The sequence below is a fragment of the Eublepharis macularius genome, chromosome 4 (assembly GCF_028583425.1).
Source record: "Eublepharis macularius isolate TG4126 chromosome 4, MPM_Emac_v1.0, whole genome shotgun sequence".
Taxonomy (NCBI): domain Eukaryota; kingdom Metazoa; phylum Chordata; class Lepidosauria; order Squamata; family Eublepharidae; genus Eublepharis; species Eublepharis macularius.
In genome coordinates this window covers 151,168,266-151,188,649 of record NC_072793.1, presented here as the reverse complement: position 1 = coordinate 151,188,649, position 20,384 = coordinate 151,168,266, and the positions used below count along the sequence as shown (strand labels likewise).

At 42.8% G+C, this 20,384-nt stretch overlaps 1 protein-coding gene across 3 annotated transcripts in view; it reads right to left on the bottom strand.

The window, feature by feature from the left end:
- The window catches only part of CFAP20DC (CFAP20 domain containing), a 248,538-nt gene extending 228,740 nt beyond the window's left edge, over nt 1-19,798 (bottom strand). For all 3 annotated transcript variants that reach the window (XM_054975347.1, XM_054975348.1, XM_054975349.1), the window contains exons 1-2: nt 19,548-19,798; nt 5,811-5,882 (exon numbers count right to left, since the gene is read on the bottom strand). In XM_054975347.1, coding sequence (XP_054831322.1) covers nt 5,811-5,831 — 21 coding nt within the window. In that variant the 5' untranslated portion in view covers nt 5,832-5,882; nt 19,548-19,798. The remainder of the gene's footprint in view (nt 1-5,810; nt 5,883-19,547) is intronic.
- Nucleotides 19,799-20,384: the final 586 nt, after the last annotated feature.

Sequence of the window (20,384 nt, the reverse complement as noted above, 5' to 3'; positions counted from 1 at the left end):
CCTTATCAACAATCGTTAAGACCCATGAGTCAGATGTTATTGACTCCCATTCAGACAAGAAAGGTCTGAGTCTGTCCGAAAAGTTCAGGGCTGCCGCAGGGCCGGGCCTTCAGAACTGCCTTCCAGCCCCTTGCGGGTCGTTCTGCTGGGGCGGAGGTTGAGACGAGCGGGGCTTGAATGGCCTACGCCGCCTGCCCTGGTGTTGCGCTGGAGTGTACTGGCGCTGCGAGGAAGGGTACTGTTGATAGTATGGGCGGGGTTGATATCTGCTGCGGTACTGGTAGGGATTATACCTCGAAGGGTACCGAGGCTTGAATGTGGACCTGTCCGCCGGGGTGACCCCCAGGGAGCGTGCCGTCTGCCGGTCCTCCTTCTTCTTTTTAAGCGCCTCGTTGGTGGTGGTAGAGAAGAGGGAGTCACCCTCGAAGGGCAGACGTTCAATCTTGGCCTTCACCTCCTGCGGGAGGGCAGTCGACCGTAACCACAAGTGCCTCCTCAGAAGCACCGCTGACGCCATACCCCGAGCAGCCGTGTCAGCCGCATGACTCCCGGCATTCATCTGTTGCTTCGACAATCGTACTGCCTCCGTCTGCAGCAACGACACCACCGCCTTCTTGTCAGCAGGGAGGTCAGTGACATAGTTCGCCAGCTTTTCCCATAGGTAGAGCTGATAGCCCGCCATAATCGTTTGATAGTTGGCTATCCAGAGGGCTAAAGCAGCAACTGAGTACTGACGTCTACCCAGTGCGTCCATCTTCTTTCCCTCCTTATCCGGTGGGACGGAGGAGGACCCCGACCTCTTGTGCTGAATCTCCTCGGCTATCAGGGATGACGGTGGAGGGTGCTTGATGAGAGACTGCCACGTCCCCTGTTTAATCTTATACATCTGTTCGATGCGTTTGGACGTGGCAGGCAGGTCAGATGGTGACTTCCAGACCTTGTCGATGATCTCCTCCAAGCCCTCCAACATAGGGAAACCTACTGTAGCCGGGTTCTCCCCATAGATTCTGCACAACAACTTGTCCTTCGTCCTCGGGACCACAGAAGACACGTCAATCTCCAAGGCCTTGGACATGCGGGCCATTTGGTCTGCATAAATCCGCAGGTCCTCGAAGGGAGAGCTAGTGGAAGGGCCAACATTGTCGTCCGGAGATGGCTCGGAGAACGACTCAGAGCGGTAGCCGGACCCCGCATCCTCGTCATCCTCATCAGACGCTGGTGCTGACACTTCCCCTTCAGGGAAGGGTGGAGGCAACCACTCACGATGGCCAGACGACGACGGCCCCGGATCCGATGATCTGAAGCCAGGTGGAGCCCCTTTCCACAGGCACCGATAGGCCTCCGGTAGACCTGAAGCCTGCTGGTGACGCGCAGCCACGGGCCGCTCGGATCCGACCCGCTCGGATCCGACACTCCCCTCGGACCAACACCGCTGGCTACGGGCAGACTGTGCAGGCGACGGATCCCTAGTCGCCTCTCGGATCCGACGACGCGGAGCCGGGCTCGATTCCGGTGTTGGCGAACGCCGTCCGCTCGACAGGACCACATAGGCCCCCGGATCCGGCACCTCTTCCTCAAGGAGGGGACGGTCAGGGGAGTCCAGGTGAGGTGATGGCGTAGGTGGAGACACCAGGACCACCTCTTCCGTAGACCGGCGCCGAGGGGACCGAGAGCGATGCTTGGCCTTCTTAGCCTTCTTCTTCGGAACCGACTCGGAGGAAGCTTTTGGAACCGATGCCCTCTTGGTCGGCGCCTTCCGCGCAGCCTCCAGTCCCGGAACTGTCGCAGGCCCTTCGATCGACACCGGGGCTGACCTTATCGGATCCGACTCGCTTGGTTCCGGCCTCGGAACCCACTTCCCCGGTTCCGACCTCACTGACGCCGACTTATGCGGAGACTTCGACGACCTCGCCACCGAGCTTGCCCTTGACGCCGGCTTGCCTGCCGGGCGGGATGTAGCCACTGATTTGGAAGAGGCCACAGAGCCCGCTCGAGACCGGCCCCCGGCATGGGTGGGGGCTCGGCCAGCCTTCTCCACGGCCCCCGGCTTCTCCGCCTCGGAGGGCCCAGGGGCGTCCAAGACCCGCTGCCACAGTGAAGCCTTGAGGCGGGCGGACCGCTCCTGCCTGGCCTTATGCGTGAACCCCTGGCAGACCTTGCAAGTGGGGACTACATGTTCTTCCCCCAGGCAAAGCAGGCAAAGGCTATGCCCATCCGTTTGGGCCATTTTAGCACGGCACTGGGCACAGTGCTTAAACAGGGCTGTAGAAGCCATTCCAAGGGGCAAGCCAAAATGCGAAGTCAAACACAGTCCGGGTCAAATACTCTACCAAGATCAGTCCGTCCAAATCACTAAGCAGAAGAGAAGTCAAATCCAGAATCCAAGTCAAGTCACGAAAAGGCAATCCAAAGACACAAACAAGCACGGAGCTACAAGCGAACGTTCTCCTCAAGCGGCGGCAAGAAGAGAACTGAAGGAAGGGGCCGTTGGCCGCTGGAGGAGCATGTGACCGTTTGGGCGGGAAACGGTCGCTGAGGCGCGCGGCAAACGGCCCCTTCGGAGCTAGGAAAGCGGTGAAGAATCTTCCGGCGGCTGGCCTGCGCGTGCGCAGTACCCATGTGTGGAGGCACAGAAGAACGAAGATGAACCCTGGGCTTCTATTTTGGTATCCCTCTGGGCTTCTATTTTGGTATCCCTCTAATAAGAAGACCAGGAACAATAGGCAAGCTTCCCTGAGCATTACTAATTGTGCCTATAATACACAGCTACAGTGGAGTACTGGATATGTTCTAGAGCATATTCTCAGTTCACACAGGCAACAGTGATAACTAATAGACCTAGCCCCATGTAAGCCATGAATGCTTCCTGGAATGTACTGCAGAGTTCTCCAGAATATGCAGCACTCCTTGACCGATATCCCATTAAAGGGATTCTTTAAAAGTGAGAAGTTTCAAAACCACCATCCTGCATGATTAATCCAGAGAGCTGGTCTGTCAGCTCTTCCAGGTAGTAGGCCTGGAATCTCAACAGTATGTTATAATTAAACTCAGTGTCTTTCAGCAGCCCAATACTCATACCCATCTAAATATGGGTCAAGGGTTCAGGGCCCAATTCATCTTGGAGATTGATGGAAATAATCTAGTTATTTCCTCAGGACCAACAGCTGAAGAGACTCTAAGTGCATCAGATCTTTTAGGGAGTCAAGTTGGGAAGAGAAATATCATGTGCCTAATAAATGTTCGACACTCATAATGAATTAAAATAGAAACAAATTATAGGCAAGGATGGCTTCAAGACAAATGAAGGACTGCCACTGCCACTGATGCTCTGAAGGATGAACAAGACTCAGACTGGAAGTAGCTCAAAGACTCTGAGGACTAAGGACACTTTTCATGAACCAGAGCACAGATTCCTCTCTGTTAGGCAAAGACTCACTCCTGCAGAAAGAGGTGGCTGAGGCACCTCCAGGAGCCTCCTATGATGTTCAGGAGGAGCCCCAAGAATCAATCCACTAATCCTGGGATACAGCCCTTCCTTCTGATTTGGACTTGGGCCCTGAACCCTGCACCCCAGAGCCTGCTGCTGAACCACAGGTCTCTCCCCAACTGACTGATCAAGCCTCTCAAAACTTTCAACCACCTCAGCCCTGTCGCAATACCCACTGTCATAATCAGAACAGTATCTTTATACTCCTGGAGGGGAGGGTCCCGTACCTATTTAACACCTCCATTTACTCCCAGACTTTGCTAGAACAACAATGGTATAATGTTGTCGGTTCTAGCACCCTACTTCATCTCCTCAACCTTAGCCCTGAGCTAGACAACACTGAACTATCTGTCTAGCAGATGTCTGTATATTCTAGAGATGTGAAGGCCCAGAAAAAATGGAAACATTCGGGAAGGGGGGGGTCCGTTTTTTCCCTAAGGCCTTTTTTCAATTTTTCCAGTGGAAAAATTGGAAATTTGGGGAACTACTAAAAAAACTCAGGATATTTATCTTTTAGAATAAGTAAAATGCTTTTAAAGACAAGGTGGGCATGCTGTAGAGATATACAGCTTTCAAATACAAGATGCTTTCCTGCATATTAAAGGATATATAATCTTCATGAGGGCAGCATGCAGGGCTTTCACAGCTTTTCAGCGGTCGCATGCCTTCTGTTGCCCTTTTGACCCAACTCTTCCCTTATTGCTGAACTTTTCACCTGTCCTTCAAACCACTGTGACACACATACCCACAGACTCCGTAATCAGAGCTTTTGCTCTACCTTGCTGGAAAGAAAAAAAGAACAGAAGGTGCAGCACAAACCTTCAGAGGAAAAAAAGTGACGGTTTCACTGAGAACTGAGGTCTCTCTTAACTAGTAGCCACAGAAGGAAGAAGACAACCTATAGTTGAACAGATATTATTGCTGATCCTTTGTGTGAACCCTTAACTAATCAAATAATATATTTAAGCCATTTACCACAAAGCTTGTATTTTCTGTTTAACTCCTATTTTTTCTACTTTTCAGAGACCAAAAATTAAGGTGCATGTGCTAAGGTAACATAGGGTGCATCAGCTTGTAGTTTTCTTTCAAATATTGAGTATATTTGCAATTTTGCTTGTAAAAAACTGAAGCATTTTTAATGTTTAAATTCCATAAATATTTCGAATATTGCAATTTTATATGCTAAGTTATAAATTATGCATGTTATGTTGTTAAAGCAGTAAAATTAGTTTAGGCTTAATAGGACATTTTTTCCCTCAAAGTCCACTTTTTCTACACACAAAACAGGAGAAATGTTTTCCCCCCATGGCTTCAAACTTTGCAGAAAAATTTTACATCTCTGGTATATACACTACTAACTTGTCATTTTTGACAAATTTTTGTTATCTGCCATAAGTGCCATATATGGTGGAGATGAGAAGTTAAATAATTCTGCTTAAATACTGCATTCTAAAAATGAGCAGTTGTTTGTGTATCAAGCACAGAGTTCCAGACATACAGTTGTCAGGTCACTTTAACTACTTTTTGGTGCCCAAGTCTAGAGCAACGTGAGAGTCTTCTCCCCCTCTCCTACATTTTCTGTGAATTCCAGACGGTTCATGAGAGAGGCAGACTTAAGGTTGACCAGAAATAATTGCTAGCTACTAAGGCCAACCAAAATTTGTGGACTCCTTCATCAAGCCTCAAAGGAGACCTAAAATATCATAAAACAGAAACAAAATGTTTGTTCTTAAAGCAGAAGAAGAGCATTAGCAAATCAACGTATAACATTCCTATATCTAATAGCCAAGGGCAAGTCCCAATGTGAATTGGCACATCTGTACAAAGGACAGCTGCAACTAAGATTTAGGAGGAACCTGCAGGCTTGCAGAAAAATCTGATTTGGGGGCCAAAAATAAAATAAGACTGATAACAATGCTTAAACAAGTGCACAGGTAATGGAAAATGGCCAGTTTGACAACATTTGAGATTGCCATAGCAATCCAAAATAGTGCACAAATATTGGTGACAATGAGTACAAGGAGCCAATCCAGTAATGGCAGGAAAAAGGACAATCCCTGGGAAGAAGAGCCCAGGGGAAAAGGAAAACCCACAGGGACAGGGAGGAAAAAAGATAGCTCATGGTGGGGGGAAGCTGCAATGGGGGGGGTGCAGCAAGAGGGGAGGAATAGGATCGCCCCTCCCTCATCAGTCCTCACAGGTCCCCCCTTACTTCAATGACTGCTCATTCATAGGATAACATTTCCAATTTTTTGCTTTACTTTTCTTGTCATTTTATAGAAGATGGCTTAGCTAATAAGATTTAGGAACATTTTTACTTTACCTGATATTCATTTTTGAACATCCTCTCAGATATTTCACAGTTGGAAACGTGATTTCTGCACGCCAGCAAGCACTAGAAAAAAATTGTAAAAGATTTTGTCATTACATGAGAGTCCACAAAAAGCTCCTCTAAAAATCAAGCAAGAGTGTATTTTAAGTACTGATTTCTCTGTTCCATAACAGATTCTGAAGCTGACAAAAGTATGCTTTACACAGAACCATATTTCTACCTTTAGTTGTGATTGCTAGTCAGTAATGTTCCCAATGCTTCCAGGATAAGCTCCAATCTGAAACATCATTCAATTCTGACAGTGATTTAGAAATATAATGAAAGAAAAAGTACTGTACTTTGTCCAAGATTCCAGTTGACTCCACAGCTACTTAAATATCAATTCCAAAAGACATCGAGATGTGATTATGTTGTGTACAAAACCACTTTAATAAAATCATTTTAATACAGCTTAGACACAAGTACTCTAAATTTGTTACGTATCAAGCTGTTCCAAATTCTCCTCTGATGGTAAAGTTTCTTGCACATTCACTAGCTTGGCAACCACAACACTATTGCTAACAGGTTTCTGCCTGTTAAAGGCAGGAGAAAGGGTATGGCCCTTTCTAGAAATGATTGGAGGAGGGGAGAATGATGTAAGCAACTTTGGATCTTCATTGTGGAGAAAGGTGGGGTATAAAAGAAATCAATAAAAAATATAGCTGAAGGAGGGGCAGTTAAAAGGCAGATCGGTTGGAAGAAGAGGAAAAAGCAGAGCAAGTTGAAGATAGAGGAATTGCCAGGAAAAGGGAAGACAAAATAGGGGGGAGTGGGTTACAAGGGGAAATGAGGTACCTCCAATATGTCCTTGTGGATTCTCCACCATGCAACTGGGCCAGACTTTTCTCCAGGAGAAGCTGCCAGCAGTAGGGAAGGGAAGAAAACTGAAGATTGGGATAGGACGCATAAAGGTTAGTTGGCTGGTTGGTGAGAAGGAGTCAAGGGAAGAAGAGGTTATGATGGGTTTCAGGGAAGGGGAAGAGAAAATAGTGGGGGAAGGGAAAATGAGATCCTCCCCGCAAGTCCTTGCAGGTCTCTCGCTTGCAATGTATAATACATATTTTTACGTTCCTGATTCAGTAGTGTCTAAGGACTTTGAACATACCCCATTCCATCTGTTACCTAAACTTAATACTAGTTTTTTAAAAGTTTAAGTGCATTTATTTAAGAAGCAAATGCGTTATCTAGTAATTGCTTTAAATTACTTAAGTAAATGGATACTGTGTATCAGACATTGTAAAAGCATGAACAGTACTGTACGCCTCTGTACTATAAATAATGGTGCAGACACTCCTGTTGTCATTAGTGAAAAGAAATAAACATAACTGATAAACATCATGGCTACTTTTAAGGACCCAGCTCTTTTTCAGAGGATCATTCCTACCTACATTACACAGATGCAGGACATATAGCTACAAGACCAGTAATAGCTGGATGACCACCACCACCCCATGGTTGGGACAAAGCCCTCCTGCTAGGCTGTGATCTCCTATACAGCTGCACTTGTTTTGCTACTTTAGGAAGGTCCTGCTGTGTAGACATAGCAGGGTGCCATGCCTCCTGCCTTTCTTTGTATGTATGCTGACAAAAGCAGTGAGGCAAAGTCACACAGCAATGGGTAAGATGCCTCATACCTCTGAACCTCAGCTGGTTCCTCTCTCTGAGGCTTGGCTCAATAGGAACAGGAAACCCCAGCTCTTCTGATCAGCTCCTATGGTCCTGGCTTTGACGTTGATGAGGGGACATCCCCTTTTCCTATCAAGTGAATATATTTTATGACTTCCTTCCATGTACCTGCATCTCGGTGAGTCCTAAGATTTAAAAAGCTGAAGGCCATTGATCCATACAGCTGAAAAGAGTATCCTGGATGTAAAGTTACCTGTTTTTTCTAAGAATACTTCCCACGTTCTGGGTTAGCTCCTACAGTACCCAACAAAGAATGGGAAAACCTGGTGTCACCAAATACATATAAGTTATATAAGTCCGCCTTTCTCACTGACACTCAAGATGGATTGCATAACATAAGTCAATATGAACAGTGGCTGAACATTCAATAAACACTACAATAGGGTAAGGATAGCAGACATTTGAAAACAAACAGAAATCCAACACAGAGCTGAAAAAACAATGCTGAAACAAAACATAAACAGTGATATAACACATATTAAACAGCATGGAACTACTCAGCAGGAGCATACTTCAACAACAACAGTATACATTAGCAGGAAGATTCCATTTTCCCACTTCAGGTTTACTGAAGCGGGGAAAAGATTTGGAAAATCTGAATCCTGAAGCAGCAAGCTGCTTCGGGATTTGGGTATTTAAGCCACTTTGGAAAGCTTCGGGTAAGCTTCGGGTAGAGCAGCAGCAGCCGCTCTACCCAAAGCTTTCTGAAGTGCTTTGGAAAGCTTTGCTTCAGTATTTCCAAATCGGCTCAGCAATGCTGGGGCCAATTCGGAAATACCGAATCATTCTAAATCAGAAACCCAAAGCGCACAACCCTATACGTTAGTATAGACTACAGTCCCTATCCATGTACCAACAAATCTCTCTAAATTATTTACTTACAGCATAGCCCTATCATCTGTGTAAGAAAGCCCTCTTGAATGATTTGGTTTTACATAGTTTGCGGAAAGCCAGGAGAGCGAGAGTTTTCCTGACCTCCTCAAGCAGGCTACTCCATAAGGTGGGGACCACTACAGAGTATGTACATGTACAAACAGCTATTGGTTTTGCCCATTACCAAGGCGGCATCTGCAAGAGGCTCTGTTCAGATGAGTGAAGCCGCTGTGGTACAGCACAGAGAGAGAGGCAGTCCCAATGTGCTCAGCAGTCCACTCTCTGCTTTTAGTCAAAGATTTTGTACTCAAAGGTAGCATTTCTCAAGCTTAGTCAAAATTAACTTTTCTAATAACCCAAGCATAACAGAACTTTCACAAGAGATATTAATAATTACTTATAGTTTGGGATGCACTGGCTTTGAATGTTGCTAAAATAGGTGGTGCAGATCCTTTCTGCTTGTATCTTTCACACACGCATGCTGCACCTAGCTGAGCACATTTTATTTTCCTCCCAGTCGGCAACATGAACATGGCAGCTGAGCATCTAAATCATTTATCAGATAACAATCCACAATTTTTCATGCACCACAAACCTCACAACTATTAAAAACTGATAGGCCATGTTTTTAATTTATTAACAGGGAGACTTGTGTTATTTTATTCTCCTGCAGTTCTCTGTAAAGATGATCATTTTTACTAGGCTTTGGTATTGAAACATTGATAATCTTGGTAAGATGTATTAATGTTTTTTATTGGCCATTTATTATGCTAAATTGTGTTTTGAATGAATATATGGCATTGTGATGGACCTACTTTTACATATTCAGTATGTAAAATTCATTTGTCTCAAAGATTCTACAATACTTCATGTGTGATTAAATGCGGTCTCTGTTGCCTTGGCTTCTTCTAAATCACCACTATCTTAAGGCTCGTGATACTTTCATCTCTACATCTAGCTTGAAGTGTGAGGTGTGGCTGGGCCTCCAAGTGAACTGTTCGGAAACTGTGCAGTGACTTTCATGTTTTCTGGCATCACAGAGGCAGCAGCCCTGCAACTGGCTGGAAGCCTACAATAACCAGGAAATTCATTACTTAAAATGAGGGCCATGTTGTAGATCAGGGGTCCCCAATCTGCGGTCCGCGGGCCACATGCGGCCCCCAAGATCTTTCTGTGCGGCCCTCCAACCTGCTTGTTTGCTGCTATCACCCCGTTTCAAGAGGCACCACCTGCTGTTCTTCCTGTCCCTTTCTTGCCAAAAACACAACAGTAACATTGTTTCTTCTGGTCTCCATGGTTCCTTCTGACAGCCCCCTCTTGGTCTGATCTAAACATTTCTGTGAAGCAAGTTAGTGAAAGTAACTTTTCAAACTTCTCATGCTGCAATGAACTAAAATGTGAGAAAGATGTGAATTTACAATTCCATGTTGAAGGACATGTCAAAGCACTGAACCTATTGTAGGTGGAATTCCAATTCACCCATTACCATAAGCACAGAAAGGAAATAAGAATGTTTCAAAATCCGTTTGAGGTAGCACCAGAAGATGCACGTAACTTTTTTTCAAATGGAACTAATTGATTTGCCAGCCAGTGATAATCTCAGAGACAATTACAAAGAAAATAGTCTGTTCCAGGGCTGTTTTTCTGGGGAAAGAGGTGATGGAACTCAGTGGGTTGCCCTTGGAGAATATGGTCACATGGCTGGTGGCTCCACCCCCTGATCTCCAGTCTGGAGATCAGGGGGCGGGGCCACCAGCCACGTGACCATTTTCAAGAGGGTCCGGAACTCCGTTCTACTACGTTCCAGCTGAAAAAAAGCCCTGGTCTGTTCAATTTCTATTGTGGCCTACTAGGTAGATTTATCAACCTATCTGTGAACAAACTTTTTCCAAGATGAAAGTTGTGAAATCCAAGTGAAGCTCAAGAGTTACAGATGAACATTTACAGGACATTTTAAGGGTGCCTGTCACAAACCTTGACTTGGACATTAATGCCTTGGCTATCAGAAAACAGCCACAAAAATTACACCGACTCCTAGGTAAGCATGTGTAGCTAGATAAAAGGATTCGACAGTAAAATGTTGTTCCCAAATGGATTGCATTCAAGTTAACATTTCTTCATTGACTTCTGAATGTTTACTGTTGAACTAAATAGGCAGGTTAATGATTTTGTTACATTTTGATTTAAGCTGTGGCCCTCTTTAGGCATTGAGCACTCTAATGTGGCCCCCATGTGCCAAAAGGTTGGGGAGCCCTGTTGTAGATGACACAGGTTTGGCAAGAAATTTGTTTTCTTCTGACAAAGAGGCTAATTTTTTTGATTCATCGGTAAAGGAAATTAAGTAGCAATGTATCAAATCGTAAAGGCTACAAGCACAGGTTCACTCTCTTGCATCTCCAGTTAAAAAGGCTCCAGCTAACTGGAAAGGGCAGGACTTCTCGCAGAGATCTTGCAGAACCACTGCCAACTGGACAGAGATCTGGGGAGGAAAATTTTCTATTTCCAAGATTATTTCATAAAATCAGCAACCATGAATAACTGCCATTTTCACCACAATATTATTTTATTTATTTACTTACATTATTTATAGCCTCCCATTCTCACGGAGACACAAGGCAGTTTACACAATGTGAGTCAGTACAGTCAATTTCAAAGACGTATCAATAAACAATGTAATAGGGTATATAAATGCAAATCTGCAAAGATTTAAAATTAGCAAAAATCCAATACAGAGCTGAAGAAATGCTAAAACAAAGCATAAGCAAGTCTAAGACTGGCATATTAAACAATATAGAAACTATCCAGTAGGATCATACTTACAGCAACAGACAGTACTTAGTAGTAAAGTCTATGGTCCCTACAATCTTAGATCTTTAAGATTTTCCTCCCAATCATCTCACTGTTTCAGAGAATTAGGTAAGGAAAACCAAACACACAATTGCTTTAGTTACTCTGTCTTTCCTGTATCAGAATGGATCCCATCTGTGGCAAGTGTAGTCATTTTCCAAACTGCTCTAACAGAGAGTCTTAAGTAGTTGTAAATGAGTTGTACAAGTCAAAGACAGGGACTAAACAGGGTAATTTCTGTGGTCTGTTTCATTCTTGCCTTTAAAAAAAGTAAAACGTGCTGGACACACTTGAAAAGTGCTGGACACTTTAAAAACTAGCAGATTTTTGTGGAATACGATTTTGGAGGCTAGAGCACATTTCATCAGATGCATATGTCATATAATGGCAAATCCACAAAGTGGCCAAAACAAAAATATGTAAACGGTGCAATCAAAAGGCAAGAAATGCAAGAAGTTCAGTCTAATGCAAGAGGTACAGTTCAAGGATAGGGCTAAAATAAGGAATACGCTGAAGGTAGAAAGGAAAAATGGGGGAACTAATACGGTATGGAATAATTATTTGTGGCTGCATATAAAACGTGTCCAAGATAACAAGCAATAACAGTATATAATGGGGAAAATGCCAAATATACCAGGAAGGATAAAAGCAATACCTTTTTAAAAAAAATTAATTAAACTAAATTAAAAAAATTAAAGCAGGTTTGTACTAGTAATAAGGGATCCTACAAGGATATGTTACAACTTGTTTTTTCATGTTAGAATATTAATGGAGTTGATAATCAAGAAGTGAACAAAGAGATCTGAACTATTAATCATAGCTGCAGCTGGGCATCCACATTTCAGAAAAAAATATTTTTCAGGGGGACAAAGCTTTTAACACTTTGTTCCATTAATTTAGATCCACAGGAGTTAGCCGTGTTAGTCTGCAGTTGCAAAAATCAGCATTAGCTGATGCATGCATCTGATGAAGAGAGCCGTGGTTCTCGAAAGCTTATGCTACAATAAAGTTGGTTAGTCTTAAAGGTGCTACTGGACTCTTTACTATTTTCCATTAATTTGTGATAAACTGTAGCATCACAGGTCCTGAATCTCAAAATTAGCTGATGCCTTGTATTAAAAGTACATACTTTTAGAGCAATAAAAATACTGAGAATATTGTTCCTCTTGTTCTTGAAAAATGAAAGAATGGAGGCATTTAAAATTCAAGGTAACATAGGTTTCGTCAAAGAAAAACACTATATAGCCAGGATGTTGACTGGAGTGGGTCATAGAGATCATATCATACCACTCCAGTCTAGCTCAATCTATACTGGCTCCAAATTTGTTTCAAGGCTCCATTCAAAGCGCTGTTGCTGTCCTTGTTGTGGCTTGGGACCAGCATGCCTGAAGGAGAACCTACTTCATTTGAATCTACACAATTATGAAGATGATCTTCCGAGATGGCCTTGCTGCAGGTGCTCCCACCTCCTAATATTAGACAGGGGCAACTAAAAAGAAGGCTTTCTTGGCCATGGCACCAAAATCACGGAACTCTTTCCCCAAGCATATTCCTTTGTCCTCTTCTGTCAGGAAATGAAGACTAGTTTTGTCTGGCATTCCCTCAATTATTCTTCCTTCCTGCCCTATGTTTTAATTACTACTTTACACGCTTTTATGTGGGTTTTTTTTAGTTTTGGTTTTAAGTGTTTTTATAAATTGCTTTTATGACGTGTTTATAATATTTTGTTTTAACTGTTAGCTGCCTTGGTGGCCCTGATTGGGCAGAAAGGTAGTACACAATTTTTATTAATAAATAACAACTAATCGGTTTAATAGATAAAAGCATTAATTGATTAATAGCTGCGGAGGGTCAATTTTAATTGGTAGGATTGCAAGTAAACAGCACAGATGTTTATTTCATTGAGGCTACTGTAGCTCTAGCATTTTACTATAATAAGGAATGTGTGGTAGGTTTCATCTAAATTATCTTATACTTCAGTATTTCAAAAATATCTCTATACTGAGATTTCAGTAATAAGCAATTTCATTTACATTTTATTTATTATCTAGACTCATGCAGATGATTAGTTAAGTAAAACACCTTACAACTGATCAACAGCCCTAATTTGAATATTTTTAAATACACTGGAATTATCCTCTTTTGGGCTGTGTTGATGTGAAAATTGGATACACAGTATTTAACATGCACTGTGCAAATAAATCTGGAAATGTGCATGTTGCATAGTGATATTTAGAGCCTTATAAATGCTCCATTTGGAATTATCACAATGTATAGCACAAACATAATACAAATAACAAATTATTATAGCTTTTCTGCAGTCGCTACCAATCCTCATAGAGAAAATAAAGTCATCTGTTACTCTTCTCTATTAACTTACTGCAAATACTCAAAAGATTACAAGTAAGTCATATATAAAAGACAAAATTGGCCACAATGGAGTCATCTGTGCATTAATATTTGGGGGGAAAAAACTATCCTTTCATTCACACATTTACAGCAATACTATATCTCCATGAGAAGACGTCCTTGAAGCATCACACAACACAGGAAAGTATGCCTAGGACAGCAGCCTAAGTTTCATGAAACATGACACTATATTAATTCAAAAAATATTTTCATTTTCATTAGACTTTAGAAGAGCTGGAACACAGAATGCCCGATCTGCCACGGAAACTTGTGGGGTGACCTTGGGTCAGTCATACTCTCTCAGCCTAATGTTCCTCATAAGGTTGTTGTGAGAATAAAACAAAGGACAGCAGAATGATCTGAGCTGCTTTGGGTCCATATTGGGGAGAAAAGCAGTACAGACAGGGATGCTGAAAAATATCCCTTCTATTACACATGAAAGGACTTATCTGAAATATCAGAGTCTGTGTGGTTTACTGGTGAGAATGTCAGACTAGGTTTAAGGAGACCCAGATAAAAAAATGCACTCCCCCTTACTGAAAGTTGCTAGCTGACCTTGCAACAGTAACATATTCTCAGCTTAGCCTATATCACAAGGTTGTTGTGAGAATAAAATAAAAACCTGTGGGTGCCCCTGGAATTTGACATAGGATGGTGGGCACAAGTGCAAAATTGCTGTTACAGGGGGTGAAGCCAACTGCTAAATGTCAGAAAGTGAGGTTATGTATATCTCTAACAACAGCTCTTCAATATTTCAGGCAAAAGCTCTGTTTAACATGATGCCTTTTAAAATGAACATACTGTTTTAAAATATTGTCCTGCATATACACATCTTACCATCAGTCACTATGGTTGCAGCTGTACACAAAGCAACATTTTTAAAAATCTACTCAGCCAATCTACTCAGAGGCCATCCTGAGCAAAAACCCCATCTGGCCCCACTCACTTTCTAAAAACCCTTGGTGAACTCAAGAAAGATGTTAGTGGGCAACATGCTGATGACCCCGTTACATACTAATGATCTTCACAGTCTTAAAAGATGCATAATTTAAACAAAATTATTCTACAGGTTCAAATCAACATTATAACTTTCTATTTTTAGAAACAATCAATGACAGAGACAACAATGGAAGATGACCATGCCAATTCTCTACCCATCACTATAAACAGCTTAACAACTTTCATGTATACTACACTGTGAGCAGTCAGCCTGGCCTCCGCCATCTTTAATAGCTGCTTATGATACAAAAATCATAAACCTCTTGAATCTAATGAGGCTTAAATCACATTAGAGAGCCAGCTGGCTGAGCAAAGCATTGCCTGATCCCGCCCAGGAGAATGAGTCATGCATGAAATGTGTATATAAAGCCAAATAATTGGTATGATTGGCTCTTGCCTCCCCACACTGTGGAATGTGCTATCTTGCTCATGAGTCACCACCCTAAACATTCCAAACTCCCCTCTTCCCACTGACTGAATCCTATCCTACGATCGAGGACCATCAATCAGCTCTGATAAGTTTGCAACTCCTTCCTGGGAATATCTAATCAAGACTCTAAATTCATTAACCAAGCTTCAAGAACATTTTAATTAGCAGCCATTTCTTTGTGAAACACCAGGACTAACCAATCTGATTTCTTTGTCACACCTCGGTAACACCAATCAAAGGTACTCAAACCTTTGTCATTTCCAGAAAGTGACCTTTAAGGCCTTTGCCCTAACGGCCAAGGCACCTTTCTGCCCCAGAACCTGATTTGCCCTATAAGAACCCGGGCTTTGCTCCCTTCAAATTGTGCATGCTTCCAAGGATCCGAGCGCTGTACCCTCAGAGTCTCCTTCTATGAGCTTCTCCTGGTCGAGAACAGTGCCCATTTGAAGCCCTCTTCCCCCATGGACTACTCTGCTCTCCAGATAGGAAATTATCACTCGAAAATCCCTCAAATGTATTCCAATTTCACCACTGCTTTCCTAGGAACCTTGTATGCTTGTGAGTTACTTCTTGTGTGTGAGAGTTTTCTCCTTTAAATAAAAATTACTCTTTGTTTTCGAAGAACCTGTCTCATCAGTTTCCTTGGGGAGGGGACCCCATAAAAACTGGTGGAGTATCCCACTTTGTTACCCCTCTCACATAGCCTTCTCCTTGCCTCTAATTCTCCCTCTACTCACAAGGAGACCCATTCCAATAACACTGTTCTAAATTACTTACAATGCCTCCAAGAGCCACTGATAATTGTAATTTAAATCTAATTAGTTATTTGTTTTTTTTTATTCATGCTTTCAACACATTTTCTAGGGTGAAAAATCTATTGGAAAATAGCATGCACAGAACAGTTCCTCAAGAGAGAAAGGAGAACCATTGGTTCTTGTATTGTTTCTCCCCCTTGATTCAACATGAGTTGTAAATCTTAAAGACACGGTCTATAAGTAAGGCTAAGGAGGAGGGCACAGCTATTCAATATGTATATTCAACTCCTTGTTAATACTTAAGGATACAGAATGAAACAGAAAGGCCAATTTAAGGTTCTAAAAATCCAGAAGTTCTGCTATTTTAAACTGCAGTTGTGAAATTGTTTCAATTCCATTTTTATTTTGTGTACTTTACCACCTAAAGCCATACGCTTATATCCAATAAAGCAATGACAACTTTACGCGGTAGAGATAGCACAGTAGAGATGAGGATGACAACTTTACAGCACATCACCAGGCCACAATGCAGAACAAGAGAATATGCAGTGCACAGAAGTGACATTTTAATATTGAAGCCCCATTGGTTTTTATTGTGATGAAGCTGCATGAAGACACCAGCTCACAATGAAAAAAATCCTCTTCATATCTGCAGTCATATTAAGTAATAACTAAGGCTGACATTTTAAGCACACTTTACTTGGGAAAAGGTTTTACTGAGATAAGTGAACGTACTTCCAAGTAAATAGACTTAGGATCAGGGTGTAAGACCTGCAAATTAGAAGGCACTTACTCTAAGAGTCCCAGTGGGCCTACTACAAAATTAAGTAACTTCTACAAAGCAGCCAGAACCTAAACAGGTTAGGCACATGAAAGCCAACTGAACTCTACAGGCCTAAAGAAAGCTAAACCTGCACAGAAGTGTGTGTGTGGCTTTATCTTTTATATTTTTATCTCACTCTTCCTTGTTATCCTTACAACAACCGTGTGAGGTAGGTCAGACTAAGGGACAGTGCCCGGCCCAAATTCCCTAGTGAGGTTCATGGCAAAAATTTAAACCGAAGTTTCCCAGTCCTGTGTCTATATGCTAACCACTACACCACATGACCTTAAATTTACTATCCTATGTACATTTACTTTCAAGTAAACATGAATAGGAGTAGGCTGTAAAACAACAATCTTCTATGCATTTACTTAATTGGAAACAAAACTACCAGCTTTTTTACAGGCCCCTGCACTGCTGAGCCTTTAAAAGCAGCTTTAGCCACAGATACTACCAGGTGGCATACCATGAAAAACTTCCTGTGATTTCTACCGCACAAAGTGCTGCTACAGACATAAAAGCAAGTCATGCTTTTCCCTCCCAGTCAGTTGGCAACTCTGCTTGGAAATGAACCTATCAAGCCAACTAAATTCAATTACTAGGACTTTTAACTTCTATAAAATCATGCTGCCATCCTACGCATGGGAGTACTTGAACACAACTGGACTTAACTGCAAATACTGTAAGCAAACACTGAATTGGACCATAAAACTACAGTCCTGCACGCAAGGGATACTTAAATCCCACTGAAGCCAATGAAGTTTTTATGCAACCTAATAGTACATAGAACTGCAGTCTAAGTTAGCTGATACTACTTTATAATCTAAGTCAAAGACAATAGCCCTATTCAGTTGACCAAGTTTGCAATCAATTAATTGGAAGAGAGGTTAGGACTGCATCCACTGGTCCGTCCATCCTCCCTCCCTCGGTTCATTTGATCTTCTGCACAGAGACTACAGGCATACACACCATACACATGCACTATATGTACAATCCATATAAGAAGGACCATGGTCATGAAGGGCTTTGTATGTGACAGCCAATCCCATGAACTGACCTGGTAACTGACAGGTAGCTGATGGAGTGACTGCAGAATGGGAGTAATATGCATGCTCCACAAAGCTCTTGAGAAGAATTAAGCTGCAGCATTCTGCACCAACTGGAGTCTCCAAGTTGACTTCGAGGGGAAACCTATGTAGAATGCATTAGTCTAGTCTTGATGTCAGCATGGCATGGATCTAGATGGCCAGATCGTCTGCGTCAAGGTAGAGGGCCTGCCTAATGAGGTTAAGAGGACTTCCATTCTCCCAGCTTTCTGCAAATTATGCAAAACTGAATTATTCAGGAGAGCTTTTTTTACACAGGCAACAGTGCTGTGCTGTAAGGAAATGGTTCAGAGCGATGCACTTGTATAGAAATAGTGACTATACTATACTACGTTTTGTCTTTTGCTGTATGTATGATACTACTGGGTAATTTCTGCATTGTTTAATAAATCAGATTTAGAAATATAATCCACTTTGAATCTCAGTGACAATGGCAGCCTATAAAATAACATAAATAATAAAATAAATAAATGAGGCACACAAAGTTTACACATGTACAGCTATATGCATGTAGGCTCAGTGCCGAAGATCAGATAAATTCACAGAGGTCAGAGCCAACAGATAGGTGTATAAAACTACAGAGATATCAATATTAGCAGAAAGGAGGGGTATAAATATTTTCCAAATAAATACATAAATCCAACCCCCCCCCCCATCATATGTTAATTGACAGAACAGGATTAAGGTCTAGGAAGCTGAAAGAGGTCTTGAACTCAAGAAATTTATTAGTTGGTAAATGTGTTAGTCGTCAGGTTCACATACATAACAATGCACAGTTTAGCAACCACTTCCACAATCCTGATTTTTAAACACCACACATATGATTAACAGTGCACTCCTATGCTGTTTATGCAGAATCAAAGCCTGATGGGTCTCATATTTACTTCCATATATAAAGTACTGCAGAGATTGTTCCTAAGATTGTAGCCTTACACCATGCTTACAAAGTCACTCTTCTGTGGCCAGTGTTAATCAGCCAAGAGAACTGAAAGCATCTTGGATGGAAGCAGAACACAGTGGTTAGGGCTACAATCCTACTCATGCTTACCTGGAAATAATCCCCATTGAATGTAGTGAGATTTATTTCTGAGTAGATATGCACAGGGTTGCCCTGTACATTATAAATAATAATAACTGCACTTATATTCCAAACCACTGAAGCGCTCACTCACAGCCCAACCACTTAACCACAATGCTACTGCAGCTCACTTTAAGAGCTACCATTTTTAATCATTGATTTTTATTCTACCATTCCTTCAAACAGTTCAGGAAAACATACTCTCTGTCCTAATAATTTATTAGGAATTATTGTAGTCCACCATTCTGCTACACAGCCCCCAAGGTTAGGCTGAAAGTTACTAACTAGCCCCAAGACATCTAGTAAATTTCATTACAAGAGTGAGGATCCTCAACATTATATGGTGTATAGTACTTTTCTGGATCCATTATACTACACTGGATCCGAACAGCAGGTAAAAGTACATCAAGCAAAACTTCCCCTTTGCCCCAGCAATACAACATCAGAGGCAAAGCAGCACCTACTAACTTCTGCCTACCAGGTGCATCTACTAAAACCACAAAACTTGTCAGTGGGTAAGCAGGCGACTTTAGGGGGGGGGGGTAAGGATACAGCTAATAAACGTGGAAGAGAGAAGTTCAATGCCAGCTCAGGAAGAGAAAGGAGGAGGCGGTGAGTCACTCAACAAAAGCCGCACCTTCATGCTCAAGCACAGAGGCTAGAGCGCTGGCGGGGACCCTTACCTGGGCACTTGGGTGAGAGGGGAGGAAGGAAGAAGCGCCGGGCCGCCGGCCGAGCCTGTGCTTCTAGCCAAGACCCGCGCTTTCCTCCGCGGTGGTTCAAAATGGCGTGCGTGCGAAAGAGGAACACCTAAGGAGGCCCCGCGTCCCTGTCCTGCCGCCTCGCCTGCCCTGAAGGAAAACTCTCTCCCGCCATCTCGAGAAAAGAGCGGCTCGTTTTTACCGCTCTCCCATCGCGGAAGAACACACGGAAAGAGACGCGTTGGCCCCAGGCTTCCTTCGAAGCCACGTTAAGCTCTCGGTGTTTGGGTTGCTGTAGCAACAGTGGCGGAAGGCTCTGCGAAGTGCTTGTCGCTATTACTGGGTCAGAGTTGGGGTTACCAACAGAACTGGAGACGAATGCGCCAGCCCTTTAACAGAGGTTTAAACTGTGGCATTAGGCTGAAGCTTTGCGTGACGTGACGGTAAATAGCACCACTTGGTAAATAAACCTCGGTTAAAAGGAGAGGACGTTTATTTCTCTAGGCAGTTGGCAACACTTATGGCGTTAAAGAGTTTCCCCAGAGACGGGAATTAGCCAGTGTCTTAGACACGCTGATAAGTGGAACCTCCATAGTCAGAGGCAGAAAACTTCCATGCTAGTTGTCTGCAAGGCATAACAAAGGGAGGCCTTAGCCTCTGTGCCCTGGCTTGTAGGCCTTCCAGGGCATCTAATGGGAGAGTAGCAGAGATGGGGTGGTAATGGGAAAACATATTTTTAGTGCTTTTTTCCTGTAAAAAAATGTCCTCTTCTAAAACGCCATTCTTTCATAAAATTAGTGACAATGAATGGTTGCAGCT